Source organism: Panthera uncia, chromosome C2 (assembly GCF_023721935.1).
Source record: "Panthera uncia isolate 11264 chromosome C2, Puncia_PCG_1.0, whole genome shotgun sequence".
Lineage (NCBI taxonomy): Eukaryota > Metazoa > Chordata > Mammalia > Carnivora > Felidae > Panthera > Panthera uncia.
Window position 1 is genome coordinate 91,376,491 of NC_064810.1, and position 15,709 is coordinate 91,392,199.

A 15,709-nucleotide genomic window follows, 5' to 3' on the forward strand; every position below is an offset into this window, starting at 1 on the left:
ACAGAAGGTACTTACAAGCTTCGGGGCCCAATTACATGCTAAATTTTATAAAATACTGTCACTCTGAGGAAGTGCCATTAAGTACATATCCCAATAATAAGAGTGAGCCAACTAGGAGAAAGTAGGAGGCAGAATGCCAGGCAGAGGAAACAGCATGTAATGACATGCGTAAAGACCCCAAGGCAGAAAGCCTCGTATATCTGATAGGAAAGAAGCCCCAGCGGCTGCAGCATAGAAGACAGGTAGGGAGGCCTAGAGGTGAGTTACAGAGGTAGGCAGAGGCAGACCAGCCCAGGTTGATAGGTCTGGAAAGGAGTTTGGAATTTATTTGAAGATGATATTCAAATTCACAGCCTGGAACCCTGATTACCACCAGTTCACAACTTTCCATCAAATTCACCCCAGGACCAACAACTATGCCCAGTCACCTGCATAGGCCACACCTTTTCTGGTAGGTAGATCCACCAAGGACACCAAAATAACATTTAGTTACCTGGGGAGCACAAAAGTTTTTAGAAAACAGAATGTGCCTGATTTTAAGCAATAACTACCTCTGGTCCAAGACCCCAACTTGTATCTTATTGCAGAGCATATCTCTGTACCTAACTTACATTCCCCAGACCACCACTGTCACCACTGAGTGCGTAAAATCAAAAAGCAGAGAACTTACTGCCCTGCCCCACTCCTTTACTTCCCAGGGTAGGCCAGGTATATTTGTTGAATGTATGAAGTAATGGATACAAGTAATGAAGATGTTTAAGTTTATCCCAAAGTGGTCTCATTTTTTAAAACCCTGAGATTTACAGACGAAGCACTGAGACTTACAGTGGTTTCTTTGTTCCTTCTTGGTTTCTATGTCTTAGTGTATTGCTTCAGGAAAGCTGTACTGCACTAGGAGGCAGGAGAAAGAAACGTCGGTTCCATCACTTACAAACCAGAGGACCATGAGCAAGCTGCTCTAGACCTGGAGAGTTTCATCTATAAAACTGAGCTTGTTACTACTGCTGAAAATGGAAGGATGAGTCAGATGTGGGGGGAGGGAGGGTTGTTGTGGTTTGTCATCGGCTCTAAGAACCATGATTTTATGAACACAATCAAAATCCAGGAAGAAAACATTAAAGTCTAAGAGGTAAAACTTTGAATTATTTTGCAGATTACCTGAAAGTAAATTATAGTAATTCAGTAGTCAGTTCGGTCCATATCTCTGGGATTATTTCTAATCACCCATAAAGATTTGGCTTCTAACCTTATACACATACATTCACCCACAAACATATATATCTCTTTCTGTTTAGAGCTATTTGCTTAACTACAGAAAAAAAAAAAAAGATACAAAACCTTTATCTCAAACTCGAATGCTTGAAACACTATTGAAGTGTTCCCCTTATATAAATGTTTTCTTCCAACTTTGAACAAGAAACCAATTTCCTCCTAATTATCAGTCCCAAATTTATGACTATTTTACTTCTTTGGATCAGATTAAATTTAAAAGACTATATTAAGGTGTAAAATTGTATGTACCAGATGTTTTAAGGATGTTTAAGTTTCAATAAGATTGGATAAAGTTGTGCTCTTACCAGCTCCTTAAACAGTTCTTCCCAAGGGTTTCCTTCTGGATTTCCAGTTGAATTCTGCTGATGAAGTTCTTTGCCCCATTCTATATCCACCCTCTCCCACACTGGAAATCGGGATTCAAATGCTTTTTCTGTTACTATTGACCCACTGGAAGAATTTTTTCAGGTGGCATTTCCCCACTTATTCATTTATATTAGTACAGACTCCTGGATTTTATTCATTTATTTACAATCCATTAATTATTTATTTTGATGCTAAAATTACCCAGCTATTGGGAGATCCTTCAGGCTGTCGCTTGTGTCCTTTTGACCAATTCCATAATTTTTGAGCACTTCCTTATCTTCCAGCACAACAGATTCATCTTCTATTTTACCTGCCCCAGCCTTGGAATCACCCTTTTCTCCAAAGAGCCAGCAGAGTCGTGGTTCTTTTCACTGGAGAATGAGATTTGGAAATCAAGACTTGGATGCTAGATATACTACTGGCTTGTCATTGAGCTACGGGAATTTATTATCCTTTTTCACCACGTATCCATTGCAAGTCTGGCTCGGGAAGACAGTGGATTTTTATTCCCTTTCTCAGTCTCTCCATTTTGAGTCAGAATGGCCCACGTACTTTGCACCCACACAGAGACTCATCCCATTGAAACTATTCCCGGTTTCAGTTTGGGATCCTTCTGGAGGGAGGCCTTAGTCACAGGCGTGCAATACAGACCTGTGTCCTCCAGAGTCCGCTGTGCTTCGCCCAGCTCAGCCCCCGAGCTTTCTCAAACCTGAAGTGTCTGCAACACTTTGCAAGGACACCGAAGACAGGGCACGTCAGCGCTCCGACTTCCTCCCTACGCAGCCTCTGATTGGCTGCTGGGCGTATAAGAAACGGTGAATGAGCGGCTGACTTTTGCAGAAACTTGCTGGAGGTCTCCGGGTGGCATATACCTTTCCTCCCTCGTCCATCTGCCGGCAAGCCGAGCCGGGGGAGGATGAGGTCGTCCTGTGTCCTGCTCACCGCCCTGGTGGCGCTGGCCGCCTATTACATCTACATCCCCCTGCCCAGCTCCGTGTCCGATCCCTGGAAGCTGATGCTGCTGGACGCGACTTTCCGGAGCGCACAGCAAGTGGTGAGATGCAGCCCAGCGCTGATTCTCTCTCCCTCTTAAGCAATATTTGGAGGGGGAAGCAAGATTTCCTGACCGCGTCCCACGAGAACGCATATTTTTTTCTAACGCATTTAGGCGATCGATTTTTAAGGTGGTTCAGTCGGGCTTTTTTTCAGGGTGTCGCATTTGCCTCCTTACTAGCAGCGGGCTAGATCTGTGTCTTCTCTTCTGCGTTGGTGATCGAGAAGGTGAAGTTCTTGAATCGAATTTGACAACTGTTTAACCCTTCGTCTGTCCTAAGCGCCCCCCTTCCTTCTTGGTTTGCAACGTCAAAAAAACCACCTTACAGCATTTTAGAAGCCACCCTTCCCCCCATTTTCATTCTTCCGTAGGGGCCAGGAGAGAGTGAGCTAAATGTTTTAGGAAGGCTGGGGGGGGGGGGGGCAGTCTCTGATTCTTGGTAATGCAGCCACCTTAAAAGCAGAAGCCGGCACGGGCGGCCTCCCAACATCCTCGGACCGTGGAGCTCTCCGTTCCGGGGGCTGCAGGCAGGGCTCGTCTAAGCACCTGAGTAACCGCAGGGATCTCCCGTTTCATGCGTGGGGCTTATCAGCTCAGCCCACGGAGGAGGCCAGGAGGCCTGGCAGCCTGGTTAGAGGAGAGGCGGTGGAGGGGGCGGCAGCATGATGCACTTTTCTGCCTGCCCTGCGGCATTTATTTTATGTCCTCGGCTGTCAAGGAGACAATCTTTACCCCAGCCAGGATACTCCTGCTTTTACCCTGGTGGGTGACATTTCTGTCTCTTGTATCATGGGGATGCATCTCTTCCCCATAGACAGTAAAATAGAACTGGAGTTTATTCTATAGTAAGAGGCATTTGTTTTAGTGGCAGAGAATCTGAAATCTGAACTCCAATCCGCAAAGCTGGGCCTTATTATTCTAACCCTCCTCAATCGCAGGTTATTTTTGTAAGCTCCTTTTTTTTCAGGAGTGACTAAACAAAGAGAAAAAAATCGTGATATTTCCTAGAGGGATGATGTTCCTTTTCCCCTGTCTGTTCTGTGTGTAGGATCACAGAGTCTCTGAGGCTTTGTCCTATCAAAAAGCCCCTTAAGTAGGGTATGGTAGCACCTTCCTACTAGGGATTTGTTTTTCTTAAATCCAGCCATGTTTTCAATCCTAAAGTCCCCTGTTGTCCCTTAGGGATGGTCTATGAAGTTACAGACCCCCTCCTTCCCTCCTGCTTACTGACATGGTGAAAGAGTGACCATCCCCTTCTCTAGCCTTTGTTTCAAGAAAGGCAATCTTCTTGTAGCAAGCCCTACGGCCCCTCTCTTCCTTCAGAAATTCTGTAATTTGGGAGTGATATCCTTTTAAGGTTTTGGGGTACAATGGCATTTACCCTGGATGGGTTATAATGACCTTCAACAATAAGAATAATGACTAGTAAGAATAAGAAAAACATGAAAAATGGCTATATTGCCTGCAGAGATTGTTAGTTTTCAGGTCACCAAAGAAGTCTTCCTCACCATATGTAACTTGGGAAAAGCCAGGTTTGGAGAAAAGCCTTTCTTCCCTAACTATAGGCTGTCAACCCATCAAGGGCAAGGCCTTTGGACCCTATGGTCCACTAGCTAGAATGTGCCCTCAGCTGGTGTTTGGGAGTGATAATGAGTGTAAAGCCAGGTCACAAGATAAATGAGATAACCAAGTATCCTCACCTGACACTGTGGCTTGGGAGTCAGTTTGCACAGAAGTGGCTCTCCTCACTTTTCTTCTAAATTATGAAATATTAGAAAGATCATTCAGACCACACGGAAGCACATTCTACCCAATAAAGCATTTTACCAATGTCACTCCACATCATCCTGAGGACAAGGCAATGTGACTTAACACATTGTGAGTAAGAGCAGGACAGGTTGAGTCCTGCCTCCCTGAGTCCCGTTCCAGCCAGGCTACTTGCTGGCAGTGAGGCCAGGCCATTACTAACCTTAATAACTGGTCCTCAGTTTTCCCTGTAAAATGGGGTTAATATCTACCTTACAAGGTTGCTGTGAGGTTTAGTAATGCATTTAAATGCCTGGACCTTGTAGTTATTCTTCTAAGAGTTGTTCCAAAGGTCCACTATGGATTATGAAGATCTGTTGGATTGCCCAACTTTGTTCAAATGGTAAAACAAATGTAAACTGGACATGACTTATCTCATTGAAATGTGGAGAGCTACCACTAGATTGCATGGCATGAAGTTTGTTACCCAGACAATTTTAGTTAGAGCTGACTTGCTCAATTACAAAAGCAACTGAAGCTACTTCAGAAGTGAAGCTTGGCCTCTTGGCCTACTTCTTAACACCATAGGCTCGCGCCCGGCATCAAGAAATACGAATGCTGCTTTTATTCTGTGTCATTGGCAAACACTGCACCCTTTCATGCCAATTTTTCCCTCCTTTACCCTGTGCAGGTGATTCAGATTATTGAGATTATGTTCATTGTGCTTTTTTTCCTGGGGGGTCCTCCAATATTACCTAAGAAGAAGGTACTGGAGATCTTTCTCTAAAGTCCTCTCAAACACAGATGCTGCATTAGCATCACCTAGGGAGCTTTAAAAATCCTGATGCTTGGGGGCACCTAGGTGGCTCAGTCAGTTAAGCTTCCGACTTCGGCTCAGGTCATGATCTTCTGGTTTGTGAGTTTGAGCCCCATGCCCCGCGTTGAGCTTTGGGCTGACAGCTTGAAGCCTGCTTCAGATTCTGTCTCCCTCTCTCTCTGACCCTCCCCCGGCCCCACCACTTGCCTGCTCAGTCGTGCTCGCTCTCTCTCTCTCTCTCTCTCTCTCAAGAATAAATAAACATTAAAATTTGTTTTTAAAAATCCTAATGCTTAAGTCCTATCCTATGCCTATACCAGATTTACTCAGAGGTAAATTCCAGGCATCAGTTTTAAAAGCTCCCCAGGTGATTTCAATATGCAGTAAAATTTGAGAACCAATGCTCTTTAAGGTAAATAAAATGCATTACAGATGTAGGCAATATGTATTCCTTAAACTGAACACATGTTGCTGGGGATGGGCCCTTTTACATTAGCATGGATTAGCTTATCAGATTAGTTGGTTGACACTTTGGCTGTAAGAATCTAAAGGGGATAAAATACTAGCTAGGCAAATTTCAGGGTTATAGCAAAGCCATCATAAGATGTGAGCAGAACAGCACACAAAAAAGGTCTGGGAAAGGCAGAGGAGAGAGAGGTGTAGATGAAAATTGGTCAGCCAGAGACTAGAGGGACAAAAGTAGGGAGTTGGGCAGGTTCTGAAGGCTGATCTCAGAATGCTGTGCAAGGAAAGATTTTTTTATTTTTATTTTTTTTATTAAAAAAAATTTTTTTTAAATGTTTATTTATTTTTGAGACAGAGAGAGACACAGCATGAACGGGGGAGGGGCAGAGAGAGAGGGAGACACAGAATCGGAAGCAAGCTCCAGGCTCTGAGCCATCAGCCCAGAGCCCGACGCGGGGCTCGAACTCACGGACCGCGAGATCGTGACCTGAGCCGAAGTCGGACGCTTAACCAACTGAGCCACCCAGGCGCCCCAGGAAAGATTTTTTTAAAATAGTAATCCCAACACAGGTGAAGATCCTGAGAAGTTCACACTGCTGAGTTTGGCAATATTCATTGAAAGCAGTAGAAGCATGTTTATTCTTTGACCCAACAATCCCTCAGTATGAATTTATTTTTCATATTTTATTTCTTTATTCAAAGAGAGGGGAAGTCTGCGCACACGCGAGTACATGGGGGATTGACAGAGAGAGAGGGAAAGAGAACAAATCCCAAGCAGCCTCCATGCTGTCAGCGCAGCTGGACTTGGGGCTCAAGCTCATGAACTGGGAGATTATGACCTGAGCCGAGGTCAAGAGTTGGATGTTCAACCAACTGAGCCACCCGGTGGGTGCCCCAGTATGAATTTAAGTACTCAGTGATATAGGCAAGGCTATAGCTGTGGAGATGGAAACATGTTACAGAGTCAAGAACCTTGCTCAACTAGTCAAAAAGTACTGCTGTTTTATGAGAAATATGGGGGAACATTCAGCAACCTAGGTTTCTTTCTTTTTTTTTGCAGCATTATTTAAAAAAAAATTTTTTTTTTAACGTTTATTTATTTTTGAGACAGAGAGAGACAGAACATGAACGGGGGAGGGTCAGAGAGAGGGAGACACAGAATCTGAAACAGGCTCCAGGCTCCGAGCTGTCAGCACAGAGCCCGATGCGGGGCTTGAACTCACGGACCGCGAGATCATGACCTGAGCCGAAGTCGGCGGCTTAACCAACTGAGCCACCCAGGCGCCCCTGCAGCATTATTTAAAAAAATGAAAGCAAGTAATATTAGAGATTACATAATTATGGTACACATAATTTGGGATACTATACATTCAAAACCTTTAGGTTATAAAATAATGTTTAATGACTTACAGAAGATTTGTACTGTATGTTAAGTTGGAAAACGCAACAAAACAGCATATATGCCATTATCCCACTTAAAATATTTATATCCCAAAACCTATAGTTATGTATATCTATTTGTCTATCTATACTTAGAGAAAAAGTAGAAGGATCTAATTTAAAATGTAATTTTTTTCTAGGCCATAAGGTTATAGCTTCAATTTTCATATCTGTATATTCTAGTTTTTCTACAATGAACATGTAGTAATAAACGATTTAAAAAAAATTTTGTAGTGGATTTCCTACTTCTAAAGTGGAATTGATGTGTACACAATGCCAATGTGATTAATATTTTAGTAATTGTTCTATAAGAACATCAGATTTCTTGACAAGAAGCATCCTGGATCCCCTGACACAGCTGTCACAGTGCCATGCTTCATGCTCAATTAGATGTGACACAGATCAAAAGACCACTATGTGCAGTGTTAGGGAGATGCCAAAATGACCTAAAAGAACCTACAGCCTGGTGGAATGGAGAAGACATGTTAATATACAGGTATTAAAAAGGTAAGAGCTGATAGGCATTACTGAAGAGGCACAGTTCCAGAAGCTCATAGGAGGGAGGGGTTATACGCTGTTTAGAGGAGGGGCCAAAGGCAATAAGGAATCTTAAGGGAGTTCAGAGCAGGGGCGTGGCTTGGCTTACCTTGATCATCTCCCAGCTTACTAGTTCTACTGTGTATCTTTTTGATGACATAATGTAAAAGATTGTTGAAATTGGCATGTTTGCTGAATGTTCCCCCTATTTCTTATGGATGTCAGTGCTTTCGAACAAGTTGAGCAAGGTTTTTCATCTTGTAAAATGCCCCCAAACATCAAAATGCAACATGTCTCCTCCTGGATGTTCTGTGCATGATGCATGTGCCTTCAGGCTGTGTGAGGGTGGTTTAAACGACAGCTGCACTGTCATGCCGTGAAGAACTCCAACTTGTTAACCTTTTTCATAACCATTCATGAACTGGGACTTTTACTAATGGCTGGTAAATTTAATGTGAGAACATTAGTAAATATTTAAGTTTTGTCTGCCATTTTCTAGACTTGTTGTGATACATATTTATCCATGTAAATTAGAGATTTCACCAAGCTCAATAGTTTTTAGTTGACTTGATGGAATTTTTGTAAACACATGGCAGCAGAAAGGCTCTAAATAGCTTTAGGGGCAATATTTATTTATTTATTTATTTATTTTTAACGTTTTATTTATTTTTGAGACAGGGAGAGACCGAGCATGAACAGGGGAGGGTCAGAGAGAGGGAGATACAGAATCCGAAACAGGCTCCAGGCTCTGAGCTGTCCGCACAGAGCCCGACGCGGGGCTCGAACTCACGGCCGGAGAGATCGTTACCTGAGCCGAAGTCGGCTGCTTAACCGACTGAGCCACCCAGGCGCCCCTAGGGGCAATATTTAATCGGTATTAATCCTGACAGGTGAGCAATCTGAGTCGGGCTACATAGGCGACACCTTCTGATGGATCCAATCAAACATTAAGGTCAGATTGACTCAGCTACCAGGTTTGTTTGTAAATAATGCCTAATTTACAGTTTTCCTTGTTATTTTTCTGAGAACCCTACAAATATAGCCCTGAGCACAGGAATGTTATTGTATTTTAGTGGGACCTTCTGTTTCTAACATGTGGCTTGAGCTTGATCTAAAGACCTTTTTGTGAAGTGTGGAAGTGCAGTAACCGTTCTTAACCAGTATGTTTTTTGTTTTTGTTTTTTTTTTAATGTTTGTTTTTGAGAGAGAGAGAGAGAGTGCGTGAGCAGGGGAGGTGCAGAGAGAGGGGGACAGAGGATCGAAGAGGGTTCAGGTTCCATGCGCTAACAGCAGGGAGCCTGATCTGGGGCTCAAACTCCTGAACCTTGGGATTTACAACATGAACCAAAGTCAGACACTCAACTAACTGAGCCACCCAGGCTCCCTTTAACCAGTCTGTTAATACACAATTACATCTTTTAAAATAATGAGTATATATTATTGCCAAATGAACCGATGTGGGAAATGTGTATTACTTATTTTCTCCATTTTATGTTTATAAAGAATTAAGAAATGTAATTGAATTTCCAAGTGGCAAACCCAGCTATATTCTAACTAATTTGTGTCATATTATTAAATTTTCACAATCTACCTTTCAGTATTCCAAAATAAACTTAAAATACTACCATTTGGAAGTCATCACTCATATAAGAAAAACTGACCAAACACCAACTGGCAAAACAAAAATGAAAGACACATGCCTGATCTTGAGGAGTTTCCAGTGGGGTGAAGGGGAGATAAGCCTATGGACAGTTACAGAGTAGCACTTGAATGACAGAGTTCTGACAGAGGCTTTATGGGTTGCTCTAAGAGCCTTAGAAAGGACCTGTAATATGCACCCGGTCATCGGGCATTGAGGATTGTTACCCTTTCACACAGGCATCTAATCTGAGTCATCAAGGTTAAGTGTTTACAGTAAAAATATACAGTAACCTCTATTAAGCATATAGTGAGCATTCACCCTGTGCCAGATACTGTGCTATGTGCTTGGCATGCAATTCATTTAGTCCATGCTAGGATTCTTTGAGGTGGGTGTTCTTATTTTCCTTATCTTACAAAGGAGGAAACTGAAATGCAAAGAAAAGTAAATTGCTCAAGCTGACACAATTTATGAGAGGTAGAATCACGATTCAACTCCTGCCTGTCTCACTCTGAACTCTAGAGTTTAACCATTGTATGAGCTTGCCTTTCTACAGGACCTTAGTGAAGGAGGTGGGGTAGGAGAAGGAGGGAGAAAGAAGGGGCATTCCAGTCAGAAGGGACATTCCGGTGGAAGAGGATGATAGAGCCAAGGAACTAAAAGTTGCTTAGACCTCAGAGTGGTAAGGCTGGAAGGAAGCACAGGCCAGATAATGAAGGGCTCTGTGGGCCAAGCAAGCAGCCACTGAAAGGTTTTTCACAGGGAAACCCCATAATCAAGCCTGTGTTCTAGAACAGTCTTTTCTCAGTAGCAGTGTAGAGACACTGGAGTTTAAGAAAGCAGGCGAAGGAGACAGTCCACTTAGAAAGTAATCCAGGTGAGAGGTGGGAGCATGAACTAATAAAACCAGGCTGGCTGGCAGTGCAGCTGAACCAGATTTGCTGATGAAGGGATTATATGGGGTAAAGGAGAGAAAGGAGCCAAAGGTAGCTCCTGGCACACAGACTCTAGAGAACTTGGGTGAATGATGGTGATGATCCTGATCTAGGGGAAGGAGCAGATCTGAAAGTGAAGGTAATAGATGTTGGACCTTGTTTTGAGGTGTCCATGGGACTAGTCCAAGGACAGCTTTTCACGAATATCTTACAGCAACAAGACCAGAGCCCAGGAGGGAGAGAGAGCTGGGCTGGAGATACACATTTGGGAGCGGTTGGTGAATGGGTGGTAGTGGAACTAGTGGGAAAGGATGTGCATAGGGTGAGAGTAAGATTGTGTGATCCTTCTGGGGACACCCGAAGGGGAAACCAGTGACAACATAGGAAGAGGAAGCCAGCCCTAAGAGAAATGAGATCCTGACGAACATAATTTTTCATTATTTTACATTCATATAGCAGTCTAGATTTTTTTATTTTTAAATTTTTTTAATGTTGATTTATTTTTGAGAGCGAGAGAATGGGGTGTGGGTGGGCAGAGAGAGATGGAGACAGAGAATCTGAGGCAGGCTCCGGGCTCTGAGCTGTCAGCACAGAACCCGACACGGGGCTTGAACCCACGATCCGCAAGATCATGACCTGAGCTGAAGTCGGGTGCTTAACTGGCCAAGCCACCCAGGTGCCCCAGCAGTCTAGATTTTATAAAGGTTCCACCTATCTCATTTTTGCCCTCAAAATCTATATTTAAGTTTTGTTTTTTTTTTTTCTAAAGTAGGGTCTATGCCCAGTATGGGGTTTGAACTCACAGCCCCAAGATCAAGAGTCACATGTTCCACCCACTGAACCAGCACAGGTGCCTCACCCCTCATTTTATTTTTATAATAAATAACTGGCTTGTATGAATTACTTCCACTTATCAAGTGAGGAAACTGAGGCTCAGAAAGGGTCAGTGACATCCCCAAGAGCACATGATTAGTTCAACAGAGACTGGAATCACATGTCCTGGGCTCCTATTTTGACACTCTCACAGCTGAGCCAGGCTGACCTGAAAACAAAGTCCTCTGTGATGGATTTCTCCTTTTTGCCGCTGGTTCTGTCTCTGTGACCAACGCCTACCTGTGGGAATGCTCGTGATAACTTGATGCTAGTTGACTGTATCCTGACCTTTTTTTGAACTCCCACAGTTAAATTAATCTACAGTAGTGTCTCCCAATCTTGTTCTCATGCCCTAGACTTGATTATGTTTGTAGAAGTATTCCAGAGGAGACTGGGGGGAATAAGGAGGAAATCGGTCTGTATGGGCTTGAATGCTAGAACTCAAAAGATTTATATAAGAAATTAAAAAATGATTCTCAAGCAGAATATGAAGTCTGATAAATTTTGAATGGCTATGAAAAATGGTTTTGCGTTTTTACTTCTATGAAACACTTAAATATCAATGTTGCATGGCCCATGGTCTACCTGTAATCCATTTGTGTCACACCTGTTGGGAAACTCTCCTCTCTACAGTTTGTAGCTATTTAAATACAAGTTTACTATTATTGCTATTAAACACAGATAGTCCCCAAGTTACATATATCTAGGTAATCCTATAACTTATTGTCAAAACCAGGACATTTTTGAGAGTGCTAGAGGCTGCTATTAATCATGCTTGGACAAGGGTTTTAAACCAGAATTATTCCCAGACAAATCTGGACAGATGCTCCGTCTACATTTATTTGGCTTGTCAACATTCAGCATAATCAAGTCAAAGTTGTAGAATGATTCCTGGACTCCCTGTTCTGCTCAAATCTGACTGTTAACCCTCCAGTGGATCTCACCACCACCCCCCCCCCCCCATCCCTTCCCTCACCCCTGGCCTCCTGTCCCCTGCAATAGTCGCAGAATAAAAGTACTATGTTCCTTAATGGGCACATAGAGCCTGCCACAGCCTGTCCCACACTGCTGAATCCAGTCTCCCTGTTCCCATGACAGTCTGCATGTTTGTATCTGACAACTTTCTTCCTGTTACTTCTGCCTCTCATGCCCTCCCACATGCAGACTTTGGCTAACATTCCACTCATCTTTCAACACCTACTCAGAAATTGTCTCTTTTAGAAACTTTACCTTTTTCCCCAGTCTGCCTTAATCTCTCTTGGTGATTAAGATTGCTTTACACTCTGCTAGCATTTGTGTGTGTGTGTGTGTGTGTGTGTGTGTGTGTGTGTGTGGCCCCTGTATGTTTCTTTCCTTAGGTTGCTGTCTCTTTATGTACAAGCTCCCCCCCCCCATATTCTAGGCTTTCTCAGCTATCATAGACACAATTTCCTTCCTATCTGTTTTAGCGTTTGTTTGTGGTTGAAAGATCATTCATTATAGAGAAAACAGGAATTCTTGGTTCTGCTTTCTTTCAGTCTTCTGTGACATCATTTGTCCGAAAGGGCAGACTTAATGCTTTTATGTGCCTGTGACCCTGAACTTACCCCAGAACAGTTTTTTGTTGCCCTTTGCAACATTTTTTTTTCTTTTTTTGCAAGCCTCACTGTTTTCTGGGTTTCTAACTTCCTCATGCTATTTTTGCAGATTTATGCTTGTTTTTGAATTTGTAATGAATTTATCTGCTTGTTTTAACAACACTTTAGGCTGTCTCCTTAAAAGATCGCTGGTGGATTCCCACATTCATTTGGTATCGTTCTACCTTTCCGTTTTCCTCTTGAATGGATAATTGATAAATATTTCATGAAAAATTGATTTCACTGACCGTCTTCTGCACTGCCTGTCCCATAATATCATCCGTGCCCTGGGACTCAAATTACCTTTGCTTTGTTCTGAAGTCTGCTTTTCTAAAATGCAGGATGTTTATCTCATTATTCCTAGTTTATGCCTCAGTTCTAACACCTCACTGAGTTTATTCCTAGTTTATGCCTCAGTTCTAATGCCTCACTCTGTCCCAGGGTTACAGATCCTTTCATTTCATGGCATTGTTCTTCCCTGTTAGTGAGGAGCAAGTCCACGGTAGCAATAATCCCTGCTTCCTTGACTTTCTTAGCAAGGCAAATCAATTCTGCTTGTAGAAAATGATCTGCTTTTAATAGGAAAGATTACTGTCAGATATGTGTATAATAATGGATCTGTTTGGGGCACCTGGATGGCTCAGTCGGTTGAGCGTCCAACTCTTAATTTTGGCTCAAGTCATGATCTCATGGTTCATGGGTTTGAGCCCCATGTCAGGCTCTGTGCTGAGAGTGCTGAGCTTGCTTGGGATTCTGTCTCTCCCTTTCTCTCAGTCCCTCCTCCCCTCTAACAATAAATAAATAAATAAATAAATAAATAAATAAATAAATAAATAAATATTTAAAAAAATAATGGATCTATTTACTGAATTATAAATACAACCAATAGCAAAGTTAAATAACTGATGGGGGAGGCTGGCTGTGAACAGGTCTGGGGAGGCTCCATAGCCCTTTCAACTGTATTCCACAACTTCCTATTATGATTGTTCAGTCTTCTCCTCTTCAATCCCCTGCACTCTGAAATGTTTTGTATTAGTTGTATGATCCACATTATGAAAGCATCACACAGGGATGTATCATGTATTTACAAATTTTAGTCCTGGAGGATTTTATGTATTATGCATTTACAATTTTAGTCCTGGGGATGCCTGGCTGGCTCAGTCAGAGGAGCGTGTGACTCTTGACCTCAAGGTTGTGAGTTCAAGCCCAATGTTGGGTATAGAGATTGCTTAAGAATAACATCATAGATAAAGAAAGAATGAATGAACGAATGAATAAAATTTAGTCCTGGAGGATTTAACCTGAAGAAGTTCCATGGTTAAATAAACTGGGGAATGATGAGTTAAATACAGTTAACTTGGATTTCTTTTTTAATTGTAAGACATTTCAGAATCCCTGCCATACTAACATGTGTTTTGAATCTTAATGAGAAAATATATAGTGAGTCCCAAACTTAACTATAGATCCTTCCTTCTTTACAAAAAACTTCATGATACTGATGGTGTGTTTACCAAATTTGGGGGAAATTTTTCATAGTGCTTAAGTGCTTAAGTGATTTGAGAATCAGGGAGATCTGTGTTCAAATCCAGACTGAGCTCTACTGGCTGTGTGACCTATTTAACATATTTAACCTAGGAGTTTGTTTCTTGATCATGTAAATGGTCATGATACTTAACCCATAATGATGTTAAGATTGCCTGAGGTTATATGTATAAAGTTTTATTGTTTATCATCATTATCACACATAAGTTAATATGTAAAGGACTTGCAACAGTACCTGACATAAGAAATCTATGTAGTCCAGATCTGATTTTGACAGTTGTCTACAGTTGTCTGCAGTATACTCCAGCAGTAACATGCTGTTTTGTATTCTTTTGTTTTTACCGTTATTCTTGTCAATCTGTTGCTGTTCTTACTAGCAGACTGGCTCTATACAGGTATAGCTCTTTTTAACTTGAACTTCTGTTGGCTTTGGCTATTGGATTTAAATCCTGGCATTAGCACTAACTAGTTTTGAAACTAGTTGGGCAAGTTACTTGAACTCAAAGTTTTCTTATCTATAAAAGTGGGATAATGATAGTGCTTCCCTCAAAGCTTGATATGGACTAGATGTGACTACATATATAAAATTCTTGGCACAGTGCTTGGTATAAAGCTAGAACTAAAAACTTCTTATGGTTAAAGTATTGGAGTCCATGGCCTTAGTTTGCTGGTGTTCTACCTGAGTAGATCTATGAATCCTCATCATCATAGCTAACTCCTACATTTTACATACATAATAACTCAATCTTTGTAACAATCCTGTAAGATAAGTACTATTATTCCTATATTGTAAATGAAGCAACTGAGGCACAGAGGGGTTAAATATCTTGCCCAAGTCACACACCCAGAGCCAAACCTCTAATTCAGGGACTCTGGCTTTAGAGTTAGTGCTCTAAAAGCCAAAGAAATTGAATGTCTCTTAGGCCTCCACTGTCTTATATCAAAGATCTCCACTGGAGTTTGTCAAGGTATCAATTCATTTTAGAATATGATGTCACCTGGAAAGAGTTCCTTAGACTTCAGGTACCTAAGATACAGTTAGTGACATGACATTTTGTTGTATAAATTAAAGTCCTTTATTTGAATTCTGTCCCAATGGTGGACCATCTTGCCACGCTGTGAAATGGTGAAGTACTTGCAAGTAGGGCTGATATTTTTCTCAACAGAGGGCTTTGGATTTGCTTAAATGATTGCCATCTGTTGGGCCTAGAGATCTGGCCTATACCTATGGAAAAGATGACTTTGACTTCTGAAGTTATTAAAGGCAGGTATCTTCAGCTGACCACCGTAACAGAAGAAATTCACAATGGCTTCTATCATTCATTAACAACCATGTATTGGGCACTTATAGCAATTCACAAAAAAACAGCACTTGGCCTTCCTAGTGCTACAATCACATGCCAAAAA

At 42.0% G+C, this 15,709-nt stretch overlaps 1 protein-coding gene across 1 annotated transcript in view; it reads left to right on the forward strand.

Moving 5' to 3' along the window:
• The first annotated feature begins 2,370 nt into the window (after nucleotides 1–2,370).
• The window catches only part of NCEH1 (neutral cholesterol ester hydrolase 1), a 58,948-nt gene continuing 45,609 nt past the window's right edge, over nucleotides 2,371–15,709 (forward strand). The window contains exon 1 of the mRNA XM_049629597.1: nucleotides 2,371–2,692. Coding sequence (XP_049485554.1) covers nucleotides 2,555–2,692 — 138 coding nt within the window. The 5' untranslated portion in view covers nucleotides 2,371–2,554. The remainder of the gene's footprint in view (nucleotides 2,693–15,709) is intronic.